At 37.9% G+C, this 17274-nt stretch overlaps 1 protein-coding gene across 2 annotated transcripts in view; it reads left to right on the top strand.

Moving 5' to 3' along the window:
- Positions 1 to 1039: 1039 nt before the first annotated feature.
- The window catches only part of LOC107643802 (ARM repeat superfamily protein), a 34315-nt gene continuing 18080 nt past the window's right edge, over positions 1040 to 17274 (top strand). The window contains exons 1-12 of one of the 2 annotated variants that reach the window (XM_016347553.3): positions 1040 to 1307; positions 5183 to 5244; positions 5537 to 5629; positions 5845 to 6016; positions 6409 to 6524; positions 7900 to 7986; positions 8083 to 8199; positions 8289 to 8352; positions 8435 to 8577; positions 9568 to 9615; positions 9720 to 9788; positions 11032 to 11107. In XM_016347553.3, coding sequence (XP_016203039.1) covers positions 1184 to 1307; positions 5183 to 5244; positions 5537 to 5629; positions 5845 to 6016; positions 6409 to 6524; positions 7900 to 7986; positions 8083 to 8199; positions 8289 to 8352; positions 8435 to 8577; positions 9568 to 9615; positions 9720 to 9788; positions 11032 to 11107 — 1171 coding nt within the window. In that variant the 5' untranslated portion in view covers positions 1040 to 1183. Of the gene's footprint in view, positions 1308 to 5182; positions 5245 to 5536; positions 5630 to 5844; positions 6017 to 6408; positions 6525 to 7549; positions 7631 to 7899; positions 7987 to 8082; positions 8200 to 8288; positions 8353 to 8434; positions 8578 to 9567; positions 9616 to 9719; positions 9789 to 11031; positions 11108 to 17274 lie in introns of those variants that run through there. The other variant, XM_088486209.1, reaches the window with a different exon arrangement.

The raw sequence follows: 17274 nt of genomic DNA, 5'->3' as shown, positions 1-17274 counted from the left end.
AAATCCATCCGCAGCCACACCCATAATTTCCAAACAAGGAAAATCAGCGTAGAATCCAAATCCTCGTTGGTATTATGTAGTGTCAAGTGTTAAAACTATATCAAGAGTAAACTTAAAACTTCATCATTCATGGTCAATTAACTAATTCATCTGCAAATTTTAACCCAAGTTCAACAAAAAATTATTCACTATTCTTTTTTCCTTTTCTACTTCCTTTCCTTAGTTGTTTCGTGCCTTGATTTCACTCTACTTCTTCTCAAGTTTTCACCACCCCAACAATAATTTTGACATTTTAATTCTAAAAAATGTCAAATATGTTGGATGGTCAATTTACTGTATATGCAGATGATTATTTTATTCGATTCGGTTTAAATATATACAATTAACAAATAATGGATGATCATTTCATTAGGTAGTCGGATAATTATTTTAATAACTATGTAGATAGGTGTTTGATGGCCGGTGAGAGAGCTTCTAACACGTGGGATGATTGATGAGAGTGGAGGTTGCAGACGGTTGGGGGAGGGTTTCTTTTGGTAAATTAGCGTGAGATAGTTAACTTTTTGAAATAATTGTGTTGGGTTTCTTTTTTCCTTGTATTGAACCAAATTTAAAGTCTATTGTACATATGGTCAAGATTTCTCATTATCTCCCTAGCGAAATTCAATTTCAAATTGTAATGGGGCACTTGCGCCCCCACACCCCCACCCATAGCCATAGGAATAGATCCGTCCCGCAAATATATATTAAAAATAAATTAAACCACACATGTATTATATACAAATACATGAATAACTGATTTTAGTGTACAAATAACATTTTTCTTATTTTTAATATAAAAATACTTAAACCAATCTACATACACCTAATTTGTCAATGAGTTATCGCTGAAATATTATAGTCTTCCTATATTTATCTAAGAGATCACGGGTTAAAGTCTCCTAGTTTTGGTAAACAAAAAAAAATCCACACCTGATTTTGTGTCTGTCCCGTTGTGGCGTTGTCCCATGCTTATAAACAAATAAAGGCTTAAACCTCCATTCACCATTTGAACGCCGCACTCAAGACTACCTTCTAACTTGGAAGTTCTAGTTCTTACTCCTCTCGAACAAGAGTGACAAAAAGCAAGAAAAAAAATAGGTCACGCAGCAGTGAAAGAAGGAACTCTCTTTCTGTTTGGTGAATGGCTAACGTTGTGGATCACGATCAGCAGTGGCTGCTCAACTGCTTGTCCGCCACACTCGACCCCAACCACGAGGTCCGCACTTTTGCCGAAGCTTCCCTCAATCAAGCCTCTCTCCAGCCAGGTTTTCCTCTCTTTCCTCTGCGCATTCAACTTGTTCATCTGAAAAGCTATCTTTAAAGGTGCGTAAATTGTGTTCAACTCTGGTGCATACTGCACATTGCCAGAAAGATTTCACCTCTTTCCTGCTCCCAAAACCAAAAAACCTAGTCAATAGAACAATGCAAGGGCAAATGTAAGACTGTTTCTGAGCTTTCCCTACACATCACACCCATGTCATTGGACATAGCTTTATGTGGTTATTGAACCTGCAAGTTATCATTAGCGTTAATTCTTTTAAGCCCCAAGTATCTAAGTAAAGGATTTGACTTTAGAGGGAGCTTCCAACTTCTGGATGGGTTTATCCAGGTAGAAAGAGGTTGTGTATAAGGAGTGAGTTAGAATCTGGAAATAAAGTCTACAACTAAACATGCCAATATCTCAATTCTGAAGTGACTATAAACTTTTATTAGGGGTAGAAGACAGAGGATATTCATAATTAAGCAGACCTGAAGGAGTGACTAACTCAGAGGATCGTGAGTTTATTGTTTGAATTTACCAAAGTTTCTACTCACTATGTTCAAAAGTTTTTGGACACATGTAGAAGAAGCAAAGATTGTGTGGCTGTTCACAGTTTTTGCAGTGCTATGGTGTATTTGGTTGGAAATACTATGTTTAGGGTTTTTGGTTTATTATTATTATTATGATGATGACGATGCTTGCTTTCTTTTGGTGCTCAGTACATGGTCTGTTAGTTAATGGTGATCTGAGTGTTGAGTACAAGTGGGGTTGGCAAAATGCCTCTAGTACTGGAATCATCAGGCATGTTAACAACAATAAGATTTATATTAGTGAAAGAGTGAAAAAATTTGAGAGAGAAGCAAACATGATCTATTTCACTTGTGTTCACTACCCAGGCACCAGAACTTTTTCTTGTTAATTGAGAGGGATACAGCAAGGAGAGAACCTTGTGTGGTTTTTAGATTTTTGAGCTTGATGGAGTGGAGATCTGATTGATTGTTGGATTGGTTGGGTGGACTGTTGTAGGAGTGACATCAGTGCATTCCTTTAGTCATTGGTTAGGCTACAATATAGACTCTCACTGTCTTTAACACTAGCATTGGGTGAGTCGTTGGATTCATCATTCTCGTTAGTGAACATTGTTGATAGTCCTAGTCTCTGTCTTTTGCACGTGGAGGAAGGCCATGTTTCTTGTAACATGTGTCTACTATGTGCCCCGTTCTTCTACAACAGGAACAATGTTTGGTGCTATGGTCTCGTACTTGGCCTCTACCTCTACCTACCATGTCCCATCTTCCCCTGCTTCTGCCCCTAATGCTATTTGTTCCTTGAGTTGCGACATATAAAATCTTGGGTCTATCAGTTAAGGGATTGATTTGGCGTTCTTGCTGGGTGAGTATAGCAAATATTGTATCAATTTCAGGGAGGGGTTTTAGTCACCAAATTGATCATTGAGGCCTTGAAGGAATCTTGTTGTATAGTCTTCATTTCTATAGGTTCTCATCAATCCTAATCCACAATTGCATATGTTGGAGCAACTAGTTCACAGGCAATTGGTCTGAAATTATGAATTTCTTCCCAAAGTCCCTTCACCTTTGTGAAATAGGATGTTATACTGAGGTCACCCTGTCTTGCATTGTACAACTTTTCATACAATTCTGAAACATGATAAAGATCTCCCTGATAATAGTATAATACCTCCTCAAATCACTCCATAAATTTGATGCATCATTCCTTGAAATTACCCTTTGTGATGTCTTAAGAAAGGGACAAGTTAATCCATAACATATATTTTGCAGCGATCCCAGGCATTAAACAGTGGGTCGGATATGTCAGGTTTGGGGAGGGAGCCATCAATGAAAGGAATATTGTTTTTAGACTTCAAGACTAACCAAATTGAATCAGGCCAGGTGGTATAATTATGAGAATTGAAACAAAACAATATCAGAGGATTACCGGGACTTTTGACTAAATGTAGAAAATAGGAACTATTTGGTTCAGTAGTGGGATGCACTGTGATTTGATTCCGTTGAGTTTGGAGATGAGGAAATTGAAGAAGCAATTGAGAGAGAGTGTTGAGATCCACATTTTGAGTACCAATGTTACCAAAATCAGTTTGCTGCACATCCATTGAAGATCAGAATAGAGCACAAACCTCAATTGAGATAGGAATCAAGAATCATGAGCTAAATCTTGAAAGGTTGGATCAATGAATCTTAGGATAGAGTAGATTAAGAACTTCTTTAGAATTCGCTGATTGGAACTGTTACCCGAACCAGATTTGAAATTCTGTAGGATAAAGTAGTTCTCATCAGACTCTTTTGTGTGAGTTTAAGAGAAGAGGAAGAAGCAGGAGATGAGGGGAAGGGACGCCATTGCAATTGGTCATGAATCAAACCTAGCGATGATACCATGTGAAGAGTGGAAGAGAGGAGATATGAGGTGAGAGGAAAAGGGAGAGAGCTTGCAACTAATGGAGAAAGAGAAAGAAGTGAATTGGTGTAAATGGCAAGAAAACTGAATCTATTAGCAAACCTGCTATTTATGGCAAACTATTACAGAATATCTTAACCAACTAACGATCAGCTAAAAATATCTTAACCACTAACTGTCCACCATCTATACATAAACTAACCACTAACTATCTATTTACTTTACACCTCAATTTAGAAGGAAGTAGACTAGAAGATTCAGGTAAGAGTTCGTATTTGGCGGAGACTTTTTGTTGCGAGAGCATCTTCCACCGACAGAAAATGAGTTGGATGCACAGCTGTTTGGTAAACAAGGTTGTAGAGCCTGTTGCTCTTGATGGTGGCGAGTTCTTGATGGCACCGGAGGAGGAAGTTTCGGTCGTGTTGCCTCAAGGACAGTGTAGGTAGCATTCTCGGTGGCGCTTCAGAGATAGGAAGTGGCAGAGCTGATTGCTCCGAGTAGGAATGCATCAGAGTTTCCGTTGAAGTTATGCAATGGAAGCCCTTGATACCATAACAGAAGCTGGAAAGAAGAGAGAATAGAGAGAAAAGGGAGAGAAGATATTTTCTGAATTTGTTGCTTTGAGTTACTAAATTTCAGTTAGCTTATATAGTATTGTAGAGGAGGCTTGTTGAACAAGCTCATCAAGGGTATATTAGGTATTTAACCTGTAAGTTAGATATCCTAATCTACCTAGGAGTTCTGGCTGGTAGAGTCAGTTTCTTAAGTCCTGTCTCTTCTAATGTAATTCGAGAGTTTTCTAGCTTACTCTATTATGTGAGGATGTCTAACCTTGTTGTGCACATTGTCTTATCTTTCAATAAATTTCTTTTCTATTAAAAGAACATGATGCTGGGGATAGATATTAGATTATTAGTAAGGTTTCTGTCTTAATAAGTGGGAATGGATAATAAATTTGGGCGAATACTCTTTTATACATTGAGGACCTGTGGTCCACTGTGCTGTTTGTACCTTGATCATAATATTTCTTCTTTAATTAAATTGAATTACTGTGTTATCTCTTAATTGGGTTGGAAGAATATGGATCAATATTGTATGTAAAATGAGGGAGCTTTATAAATGAGGAATGGTTTATTTTCTGCTCAAAGTCATTTATTCTCTTTTAACTGCTAGTGATGTTTTTCTTATAATTCATATAACTTTTGGCATGTTTTCAAGTTCTTCATGGGCTGATAGTGATAGGAGCAATGCCCGTGGTCATACTAACTTTCATGCTAAGTGCACATAATTTTCTCATTAGTTTTAGGGCAATGAGAATTGGTTCAGTTCTTCTTATATTTCAACTTCTAGCTTGGATATTGCTGTATTTTAATGGTAAATTGCTATGTTGTCTCAATATGGTGTGTGTTGCATTAATTGAAATTGTCAATCTGAATGGCCTTGTAGGATTTGGCAGTGCATTAACAAAAGTTGCTGCAAATAAGGAATTTGCCGTGGGATTGCGTCAGATATCCTTCTTCCTAGTTATCCCGTAATTTTTATTTTCAATTTTCATTTGGAGTTGAAATATTTTCCTGAATCTTTTCTTGTTTTGTGATAAGTTTTTATATCAACTGCTGAAAGTAACATTCATTATGCTACTTTTCATCATTGGTGGCCGTTTTCCTTGTTTTGAAAATTTGAATCTTTCCAATGATTTAAGTAATCAGGACATTCTTTCCTCATGTCAGTTAAATAGTCAACTGTTTCAAAAGAAAGGAAAACAATCTTATGAAATTTGATTACTTAACATTCCTATACTTAGCTGCAGTCCTTCTTAAGCAGTTTGTTAAAAAGCATTGGTATGAGGGTGAGGACTCTTTTGAACCTCCTGTTGTTCCTGACGATGAGAAGGTAAATATATTCTCATTTCCAAAATTATTAAGCTTACTATAAATGGTTGTATGTACTGATATTGTTTCCACTTAGTGGAAAAGACTTGGTTGTTGTTTTCTAAAGATTTTTTGGAATTAAGATTTAGGGTTTATTCATCTGTTGAAGGCCATTTAATGAAATTTTCTACAACTATGCTTGCTTCTCATGCTAGCTACATCATGTTTCATCATCAGGAAATTGTACGCAGAATACTTCTGTTAGCATTGGATGACGGTCATAGGAAAATCTGCACAGCTATTGGTATGGCTGTGGCATCCATTGCAGTGTATGACTGGCCAGAATCATGGCCAGACTTGTTACCAGTTCTGTTAAATTTGATTAACAATCAAACCAACTTAAATGGAGGTATGCATTTTTGTATAACTTGGTGATTGTGGCATTTTATGTGTGTGAACAACTTTTGCGTCAGATGAAACGGGCTCTATTTTCTTGTAGAGACAACATTGGATTAAAAGATCACTTTTTTGTTTTGCCCTTTGGTTTTCTTAGCATGTTGTTACTATGCTTGGATCATTGGCCACCCAGTTCATATACCAATGAAATATGGCATGATGCAGCTTACTAGTTGATTTTCTTTCAATTTCACTTTTTTCTTGTACTGTAAATAAATTTGTGATACCTGTTTGTTTTTTCTTTTGTTATTTTGGGGGGTTTGTTGTTGATTTTGGTGTTACTATGTTTGTGGAATCACTATGTTAATACACTTGCTTTTATCTCCTCACGTAATTTTACTTTAGTGCATGGAGCTATGAGATGCTTGGCTCTTCTTTGTGCGGACTTGGATGATAAAATGGTTCCAACACTAATACCTGCCATGTTCCCAAGTTTGATGACAGTTGTCTCCTCTCCCCAGGTGATTTTCTTAAGTTGCTCTTTGGTGGATTGTTCATTTCAAAATTGATACATGTGACTAATGTTTTGTGCCATACTCTTAAGATGATACTGGGTACGATGGAAATTTCAAACTGAAAATAATAGAGGATGTGGCATCAAAATAATAGAGGATGTCTTTTTTTTTTTTCTTTGCATGGTGTATAGTGTTGATCAATGTCTATCCTCAAGAGAGCAAGAATTGAACCTAAGGATTGAAGCCACATATACTTGTTTCACCTTCACTTCTAATTTATTATTATTTTTCCACCAATTCAATATGATATCAAATGGAACTATCCTCCATGATGTTTACCAACTCATTGCTATTTTCTTTAGGGAAAAAAGGAATTCCTTGTTGAGTATGCTTTGAAAAATTTTCATGCCATCAAAGATCACGAGCTTTACACGAAATAGAGGTCTAATTTCTAATCCTATCCCATAAAACTTGCTTATTTGAAAATCTTTCAGTGAGGGTGGGTAACCTTCAACCAAATACTCCAACTGCTGACATGGATTCCACTAAATCTTTCCTACACCTACAACTAGTAAACCTAATCAAGTTGAAATTGACATAAGTTTGTAGGGCAGATCAAACACTCACCAAAGATGACAAATAAAGTATTACATAAAGAGTCAGCCATAAGCCACTGCAAGGAAAATTTATTCTAAGTTTTCCCTGCACATAACACACACAAAAGAAAATAGCTTTTTGTGGCCTTGCAAAATTTCATTGATATTATTTTGTTGTGCATAGTTGTTCGAATAAGGGATCTGGTCATGGCAGATATTGCTTCTAATGCTGTCTTTCATGAGAGGACTAAACATATTGGTGTATATGATCTATATACTCAAGCTTGATGGGGAGTGTTGAAAGTCAGCATGTAGTTGGTTGTTAGTAGCTTAGCATTTATTAATGTAGTTGGTTGATAGTAGTTTAGCATTTGTGATAGTAGTGATAGATATCTTTATATATACATCTCTTTGGACGAAATGAAAATGCAATGAGTTCTTTCTTCTATTTTCTCTACATTAACAGTAACTTCTAATCTAGGAAAAGAGGGGAGCATATTGGAATGAAATTGACAGGTCTGGTTATAGATAATGGTCCTTTCTGCCTACTGGTATCTTGCATTATTGCATATTAGCTTTGTCAGCTGTAAAAAAATTCATTTTTATTTTATTAGTGCGATTTCCTTTAACCAATGTTGAAATATTTTTACTAATCTAATCTTGTTGATAATTCATTTTCATACTTACCCATGATCAATGAATTCTTGACAAAATAAAATAATATAGAATGGAAATGAGCATTTTTCTGTACGCTGAGCATATTGTATATCTGATTTTGCATTTAGATATATGACATGTACATAAGAAGCAAGGCTCTTTCAATTGTGTATTCTTGCACCTCCGTGTTGGGGACAATGGCTGGTGTATATAAGGTATTTCTTTCAGCTAAGTGACTGAATGATTCTTGTGCATTGTTGGATTAGTGTATTTTTCTTTTAATTATTAATATATCAAGATGTTCTGCTCAGACAGAAACAAGTTCTCTGATTCTTCCTATGATTAAACCATGGATGCAACAATTCTCTTCTATTCTAGAAATTCCAGTCCAACCTGAAAATCCAGACGATTGGAGTGTCAGAATGGAGGTTTGTCTGGTTCTTTCAAAAGTCCTGTTCGTAATTTTTCTTTTTAGTTTTGTAATTAATAATGTGATAAGGAATTTCCCTTGTTCAAGGTTGTGAAATGCTTGAATCAGTTTGTCCAATATTTTTCGAGCCTCATCAAAAGCGAATTTGAGGGTATGTTCTTCTGCTTATTAGTATGCCGAGCCTTTTATTGGTGGTCCTGTAATATTTGTTCTACATCATGCTGGTCTTGTAGTTGTACTGGGACCGTTGTGGAATACATTTATCTCCACTTTGAGAGTATATGAGCAGGCATCGATTGAAGGAGCAGAAGATTCATATGACGGAAGATATGATTCTGACGGCTCAGAGAAAAGCCTTGATTCTTTTGTTATCCAGGTGATAATAAAACAGATAGTTGTTATGTTTATTGTATGATTTTATGATATCAGAATGGACATTCCACTATTGGAGATATTTTTCATGTCAGTCAACTAACTAATTGATTTCCCCTATTATAGGTGGTTTCTTCAATTTCCTTTCCAGTTACTTTATTTTTATGTGTGTCTCTTATTATTGAGTAAATGGGGAACTAGAACCCTATTAAAGATATCCTTGGTTAATCAATCCAAATTTCAGATATCTATTGGTCAGCACCATTTTTGAATTTCTTAATGGCGAAACAATGTGTTTGGATATTTTCTAAAGAGAATTTCAAAATTCAAGGGATTTTATCGAGGGGTTTTGGCTATTAAAAATGAGGAATTTTAATTCCCCCAAAAGAGGAGTTTCTCTCTCTACCTCACTTCAAAATGCATTTATATGCATTAATTAACACTTAAACTGATAAATGATAAAATCAACTATATATTTTATTAATGAAGATAATCTAACTATCTTTTCCAAAACAAAGCATTTTAAAAATACAACTAATATAATTACTTCAACCAAACAAAAAATTTTAAAATTGAAGGGAGTTTAATTACAGAATTTAAATTCCTTTATATTTGAAATACAATGAAATTTAAGAATATTCTATCCAAACGCACCCTAAATTTAATTATCAAAGTTACTCAACAGATTCTGCAGAAGATATTGAAGTTCCTGAAATGACAATGATATTGTTCCCTGTTATTAAATGTAGTGGTTTGATCAACTTATTAGCAGAGAGGGCCGCCTATAGTTTTTGATTTTTATCTTTCCTTAGTTCTTGTAAATGTTTTGCTGAATAATTTGAAAGGATTAAATGTTGTAGTGCTTGGATGTCAAGTAATCAACTGGTTTATTTGAACTGGTTCAGTCAGGTCTACATAGTTTTATATGCTTTTGTTTCCTTGATTTCTCATCATAACTTTTTAACTATATTTTTGGTTCTTAACTTCTATACAGCTGTTTGAACTTCTATTGACCATTGTGGGTAATTCAAGACTAAGCCAGGTTTGGTTTGCAACATTATAAAATGTTATTTTCTGATAATTTTCTCTATTGTGAAGGGTTTTATTTAGTTTTGTTTTTGTTAAATGTGTTTTTCTTTTCTGTAGCTGGTTCTAGAGAATGCCAAAGAATTGGTTTTCCACACTATTGCTTTTCTTCAGATGACTGAACAACAGGTATTACATTTTGAGTCTTTGCATTACTCCTAGTTCATATGCTTTTCTTCCGCTATCTTGCTGGTTGATCCCATGCAATGCCAATGACTTTTTAGTACCTATTTCACTGTATTAGGATGGATGGAAGTCTAATATTTTTGTCTTTTTTTTACCACATGTGCAAGTTGCAACTGCATACATCTTATGGTTTGCATATTTATGCATTTTTGTGTCATATATATGAAAGGGAAAGATCGATGAGAATCTTGTAGTTAGTTTTATCATGCTCATCGTGTGTTGCACCAAGGGGTATTGGATTTATATTTTATATGTTGGAACTGATGAACTGTTGAGTGTTAGAGAAGGGGAGAAAAGACATGAGAATTCTGTGTGTTGAGGTACACAGGGGAGCAAAGTTTATATAGCTTGAAAAAGGGATTCTGTACATAATTACAGGATATACATAATTAACTACCGTGAGATTGGATTAGAAGTGATGTGCAAAGCCCCCTGGTTGTCACATGTAAGTGTCATTGGTTTGATTGTCCCAAATTGGATTTCTGCAAGTTGTTTCAGCCACATAAGCTCGCAGGAGGTTAATGCCATGGGCCAATATTCTTCTTCAGCACTAGATCTTGCACCCACAACATTCTGGTATATGAAAAATGGGTCGCTCGGTGCATGAGGTCCTATGGTTATGAACTCTAGTCTCTAAAGAAGGATAAGATATATGCATCCTTACTTGCCACTAAATCACCGGTGGAGTGTTTCCTCAATTAGGAAGAGTGTTCATTTTGCTACAAAGCAGGACCTATATTTGCGCACTACAACAACAACAAAGTTTTATCCCACTAGATGGGGTTAGCTATATGGATTCAGCGACACCATAGTGGTCTGTTATAAAGCATATGTGTCTAGCCCATTTATACTTGAGTTTCTTTTAATGACTCCTTCGATCTCTCTACCTCTAGCTACAAGGCTATCGAACAAGCCTCATATTTCCTCCTAAAACTTGACCGAGTTATCAATAAATTTCTCTCAACTGATATTGATTGAATGAAATAATAAGAATACGCTGGAGCAATTGTGGATTGTTGGTTTGAGATAGGACATATATTTGGTTTAATTCCTTGACAGATTAAAAATTATGGGTGTATAGTGGCACCATTGGTTCAACCTGTCTTTTCCAAGTTTTCTGGATTTGCATCTTGACTAATAAAAATTAAAAATAATGACACTTAGGATTTGTTCTATCACTTTCTAGGTTCATACATGGACAACAGATGCCAACCAGTTCATTGCTGATGAAGAGGATGCTACTTACAGCTGTCGTATCTCTGGTCAGGAACTCCTTAAAACTTTGTTATTTTATGTTCTTTGAATCTGGTTTTATATTTCAATGATTGACCCCATATGTTTGATCAGTTATGTTCATCGTACTTAGTGATTGATGCATAGGAACACCGGGGTGGGGAGAATTTTATGCAAGTCCCAATAGTTATTAAATGAGGGAAATTGAAAGGTGTGCGAGCTCTTAATGTGCCTAACAAACTGATGAGATGGCAGAGAGGGAATAGAGAGTGGCAATCCTGTGTGATTTTGTAAGGAGATATTATTTTCAAGGGAGTAGGATGGAGGGGGGATATACAAGAATTTGGAATTGGAACTTGTTAGGACCATTAATTAGTTAGGAGTTATTGACTCTAAATAAACAGAAACAATGATTCGTAGGAGACCAGGAGTGGCTGATAATTTGTAACATATTACTTGGCGATTGTTGGAGCTCTTGCACTTCCACAAATTAGTGTTATCCCCCATGGGTTTGGGGTTACCATTGATCCTACAGCAACATTACAATTACTTTCATTTCCTGGTACCTGTTCTAACAAGGCTTAGGAGAAAATCAAGCCTCTTTTTGTCTGTTTTTAAATTCCTCCTGTATTCACTGATATTTCTTAATACGATTCTGCATTCAGAAATACAAGGTCGTTCTCCTTCATATTTTCTATGTGGATACCAGGATCCTATCAATATGATTAGAGAGTATTCAATAGCTTATTCGTCAACTCATTTCTGGATTATTTCTATTAACTGTTTCTATTATTCTGAATCTGATTCACATTTTATCCAATAAAGAATTGAGTGAACAGTAATTTCTTTACATTCTCTCCTTTTTCTCAAAATCACCGAGCCACTCTTCTTAGTGGAGTACCTGAACTTCTCTCTTACCACTATGGACAGAGCAACCATAGGCTGACCTCTGGAGGGTGAGATGCATTGGCCGTCGGTCCGGTTGCCCGAGCCACGTCTCCCCAAATTTCATCACGGGCCTCCACGTGCAGTGTTGTCTTCTGGACCTTTTTTTGACGGTTTAGATCTATCCCACATCCATCAAGGAAAGACAACTCTCCTAGGAAGACCTTTTGAGGATATTAGATGTATTGATTAGTAGCATAAGTTAAAGTTAGTTAGAAATTAAATTAGCTGTACCAGTTAGTTAGAATTAGGGCTCAATTAGTCACAGGCTTGATCAACTTCATTATAGTGCATGTATATAAACCTTCAATTGAGAAGTTCAATAACAGATTCCATTTTTCCCTTCTCTCTGTTCAATATGGTATCAGAAGCAAAGCCTTCTTGAAGCTTCCGTAACCGTCCACTCTCTCTCTCTCTTCCTCTCCCTCTCCTCTCTGCCATTTCTGCATCTTCTTTCCTCGATCTCTTTCTTTCTTCCTCTCTTCTTGGCTCACACGATAGAGATTGATGAGATCTTGCTTGTTTCATCCCTGTTCTTGAATCGAAACAGCAATTTCTGATCAACGAGCCTCGAAGAGAAGACATTCATCGTGCGTGTTCATGGATCCTTCCGTTTCACTGTCTTCGACTGCTTCTTCAGCTTCATCCATGACGATCGATCCATACAATCTCTTTTCGGCTGATCAACCAGGTTTGATCTTAGTCACTCAACAACTCAGTGAGGACAACTACCATTCCTGGAGCCGCGTTATATGAAAAGCCCTCAATGGCAAGAGAAAGCTTGGTTTTATCACAGGTTCTGTTCCTCAACCTGATCCTACCACTAAACCAGAGAAATTTGAAAACTGGCAGTGTGTCAATGATGTAGTGAGCACTTGGATTCTGAACTCTGTTTCAAAAGAGATAGCCACTTCACTGGTGTATACAAATTCGGCTGCTGAACTTTGGAATGATTTGAAAGACCGATTTCAGCATGGCAATGTCCCTCGTGTTTTCGAGTTAAAATGTGATTTGATGAATCTCCGCTAAGGCACGATGACCATCTCACAATACTTTACCAAGATCAAAGTTCTTTGGGAGGAATTGAACTCCTACAGACCCGTACAATGCAACTGTGGTGATGCTCAAGCTATGCAAGAATTTCTTCAAGCAGAATACGTCCATTGCTTCTTGATGGGACTAGACGAGTCTTACTCTCAAATTCGGGGCCAAATCCTACTCATGGAACCTCTGCCTGCGATTAACAAGTTGCTATCTTTGGTGACTCAAGAAGAGAAACATCGAGCATTAGGAGCTTCCTTGAATTCACTGCCACAACCTCAGGTCGCTTTCCTCGCCCGCAATCCTCATGCCACTCAGCCTCAAGGTCGTGGCCGAGGCACACTCAAGAAAGATCGTCCTCTCTGCTCTCATTGTGGCCTTCTTGGGCACACAATCGATAAGTGCTATAAGCTCCACGAGTTCCCACCAAATTTTGGCAAAGGGAGAGGCACGAGGCCATCCGTGCACAATGTGTCTGTCAATTTGGAACCGTCAACACCTGCCACTCCCAACCTGACTTCTGCTCTAGTTCAACAACTCTTGTCCTTACTCAACCATCACCAAATTCAGGAAATTCCAACTCCTGAATCCACAGGCGTCGCAACCCCAGTAGGTATTGTTCTCAACACATCCATGTTAAGGTCAAATTTACCCAATAATGCTTGGATCTTGGATAGTGGAGCCACTATACATATTGCTTGTGATTTATCACTTTTTGAGTCCATTCATACCTCTAAGAATTTTTCAGTTTCTTTACCAAATGGTGACATTTTTTCTGCGAATTTCATAGGGTCAGTTTTCATCAATAACAATATTACACTCCACAATGTGCTTTATGTGCCTGAATTGGAGTCAATTTACTATCAGTGTCCGCCTTACTTTCCAATTCTTCACTCACTGTGACTATTGGATACACTCTGTTATTCAGGACAACAAGTGTTCGAAGAAGATTGGGAAGGGTAGCCTGCAGCAGGGACTTTATATCCTGAAAGCCGACACCCCAACCAAGTCATCATCATATGGTTCCTCAGATCCTTATGTTCTACTCAGTCTAATCCGGCCTTTCATACTAGTTTTAATCAAATAAATTTGTGCAAATCCCAATTATGGCATGCACGTTTAGGACATGCTCCTTCTAGTGTTTTACAACATTTAGATAACATCTTGCAATCACCAAATAAGTCAGCCCATCACACTTGTGAAGTTTGTCTCTTAGCGAAATTCAAAAGACTTCCTTTTGAATCACATAATAACATGTCCTCCAATGCTTTTGACCTTATACATTGCGATGTTTGGGGACCTTACCATATCCCAACTTATAATGGAAAACGTTTCTTCTTGACAATTGTTGATGATGCATCTCGTTTTTGCTGGATTTATATGCTAACTCACAAGTCTAAGGCTACAGACTGCTTAAAGAATTTTTTTGCCTTGATTGAAACTTAATTTGGCCAAAGAATTAAGTGTTTCAGGTCGGATAATGCCAAAGAACTTGCTCTCGATGCATTCCTGCAGCAACGGGGAGTCTTGCAGCAACTCTCATGTCCTTATCGTCCGCAACAGAAAGCCGTTGTGGAACGCAAGCATCAACACCTTTTGAATGTTGCAAGAGCATTACTTTTCCAATCCAAAGTGCCCATTTCCTTTTGGGGTGAATGCATCATCACTGCTGCCTTCATTATCAACCGAACTCCCAGCAAACTTCTACATTTCAAGTCACCATTTGAACTCCTTTTTGGCAAGACACCCAACTATGATTCCTTGAGAAGTTTTGGATGACTTACCTATGCAGCAACTACTCCCAATTCTAGGACTAAATTTTGCCCAAGAGCTGACCTATTGGCTATAAAGGATATAAACTTTACATTCTGCGCACCAAACAGTTCTTCATATCTAGAGACATTGTATTTCATGAAAACATCATGCCCTTTAGTCAATCCCCTCATCTTCAATCCAACACAGTTTCATGACTTTGCACTACCTAAGCCTATTCTAGATCCTATTCCATCACATTTACCACCTTCGCCTCACACCAATTCCACATCCGCACCCCATTCTCCAAGCTTTTCTTCCATTGTCCCCAACACTCGGCCTCAGCCACCACCATTACGCCAATCTACCCGACACACTCAGCCACCATCATATCTAAATGACTATGTGTACCATACCTCAACACGATATCCTCTCACTAACCATCTGAGTACTCACAAGCTCAGCTCTAAATATCACAACTCCATTGCTCAGTTGGACATCATTCCTGAACCTCAGTTCTATCACCAAGCTGTCAAGTTCAAAGAGTGGCGGCAGGCCATGCAAGAAGAGCTAGACGCCCTCGAAGCCAATAACACTTGGGTCTTGGTCGAATTACCCAAAGCCAAACGTGCAATCGGGTGCCGGTGGGTGTACAAAGCCAAATTAAAGGCTGATGGTACACTGGAGCGCTATGAGGCACGCCTCGTCGCCAAAGGCTACACTCAACAAGCCGGGATTGACTTTCGGGATACCTTTAGCCCGGTCGCAAAAATCACCACAGTAAGGACTCTCCTCACCATTGCTACTGTCAAGAATTGGAGTCTTCTCCAATTAGATATCAACAATGTGTTTCTCAACGGCGAATTAGATGAAGAAGTTTACACGGAGTTACCCTTGGGCCATCCTCAACGGAAAGGGGGATTAGTTTGCAAGCTCACAAGGTCCTTGTATGGTCTAAGGCAAGCTTCACGGCAATGGTTTACCAAATTCTGCAACACTCTCCTCAGCCACGGGTTCCCACAATGCAAACAGGATTACACTCTATTTGCTTTGGGAGAAGGCGATGCGACTACTTTCCTCATTGTTTATGTGGATGATATCATCATTGCTGCCCCCAAGCAAGAGATGGTTGACAACGTTAAGCTGAAACACCAATCAATTTTCAAGCTCAAAATCTTGGGTGACCTCAAGTTTTTTCTGGGTTTGGAACTTGCACACTCTAAAGCTAGCATCGTGCTTACTCAAAGAAAGTATGTGTTGTCGTTATTGGAAGAGACAGGTTACTGAGGATATAAGCCTGCCACCACGCCTATGGATGCAAATCTGAAACTTCGAGCTGGTAAAGGCGTTCTCGTACCTGACCCGTCCAACTATAGAAGACTGATTGGCCGCCTCATGTATTTAACAATTTCCAGGCCAGACATTACCTTCGCAGTAGTGAAATTGGCCCGGTTTATGTCCGATCCGCGCCCCTTCCCCATTGAATGCCACTCATCAGGTCCACGTTACTTGAAAGCTGCACCGGGACAAGGGCTCCTTTTCTCCTCTAAGTCCAAATTCAATCTCGCAATGTACACTGATGCGGACTGGGGGGGCTGTTTAGATACGAGGCGATCCACCACTGGGTATTGCACTTTTTTGGGTGATTCTCTGATATCGTGGAAGAGTAAGAAACAAGATGTAGTTTCCAGAAGCTCGATCGAGGTTGAATATCGGCCGTTGGCAAATGCTGCTTGTGAGGTCCTTTCGCTTGTTGCTTTGCTAAAATTCATGCACGATGAGGTCCATTCAACCATGGTTTTTTGCGACAACATATCGGCTATTCAGATGTCTACCAATCTGTTATATGAAAGGTCCAAACATATTGAAATCGGCTGCCACTTTACTCGAGAGAAAGTCGCTTCTGGAATTATCAAGCTGGTGCACATTCCAAGCAAGCATCAACTTGCAGATATTCTCACCAAAGCACTCTTTGCACCTTAGTTTCAGTTTCTCATGGCCAAGTTAGGAACATACAACATGTATGCTCCAACTTGAGAGGGGATATTAGATGTATTGATTAGTAGCATAAGTTAAAGTTATTTAGAAATTAAATTAGCTGTACCAGTTAGTTAGAATTAGTGCTCAATTAGTCACAGGCTTGATCAACTTCATTATAGTGCATGTATGTAAACCTTCAATTGAGAAGTTCAATAATAGATTCCATTTTTCCCTTCTCTCTGTTCAATAGAGGAAGATGAAATTAGCTAGTTATTTGGTGTATGGACAAAGACAAGCCACTTGGTTCAGATGGTTTAACTGCAACATTTTTTTACGGCGGCTGGGGTATCTTTAAAGATCTTCTCAAGGTGTTTGATGAACTTCATAGGAATGGAAAGATTGGTGTTAACATTACTTCTACTTTCATCACTCTGATTCCTAAGATAGACAAGTCAATTAGAGTCAAAGATTCTAGAAC

This window comes from Arachis ipaensis, chromosome B5 (assembly GCF_059453495.1).
Source record: "Arachis ipaensis isolate K30076 ecotype BB chromosome B5, ASM5945349v1, whole genome shotgun sequence".
NCBI classification, from domain to species: Eukaryota; Viridiplantae; Streptophyta; class Magnoliopsida; order Fabales; family Fabaceae; genus Arachis; species Arachis ipaensis.
This window is presented reverse-complemented; position numbering and strand designations above follow the sequence as displayed.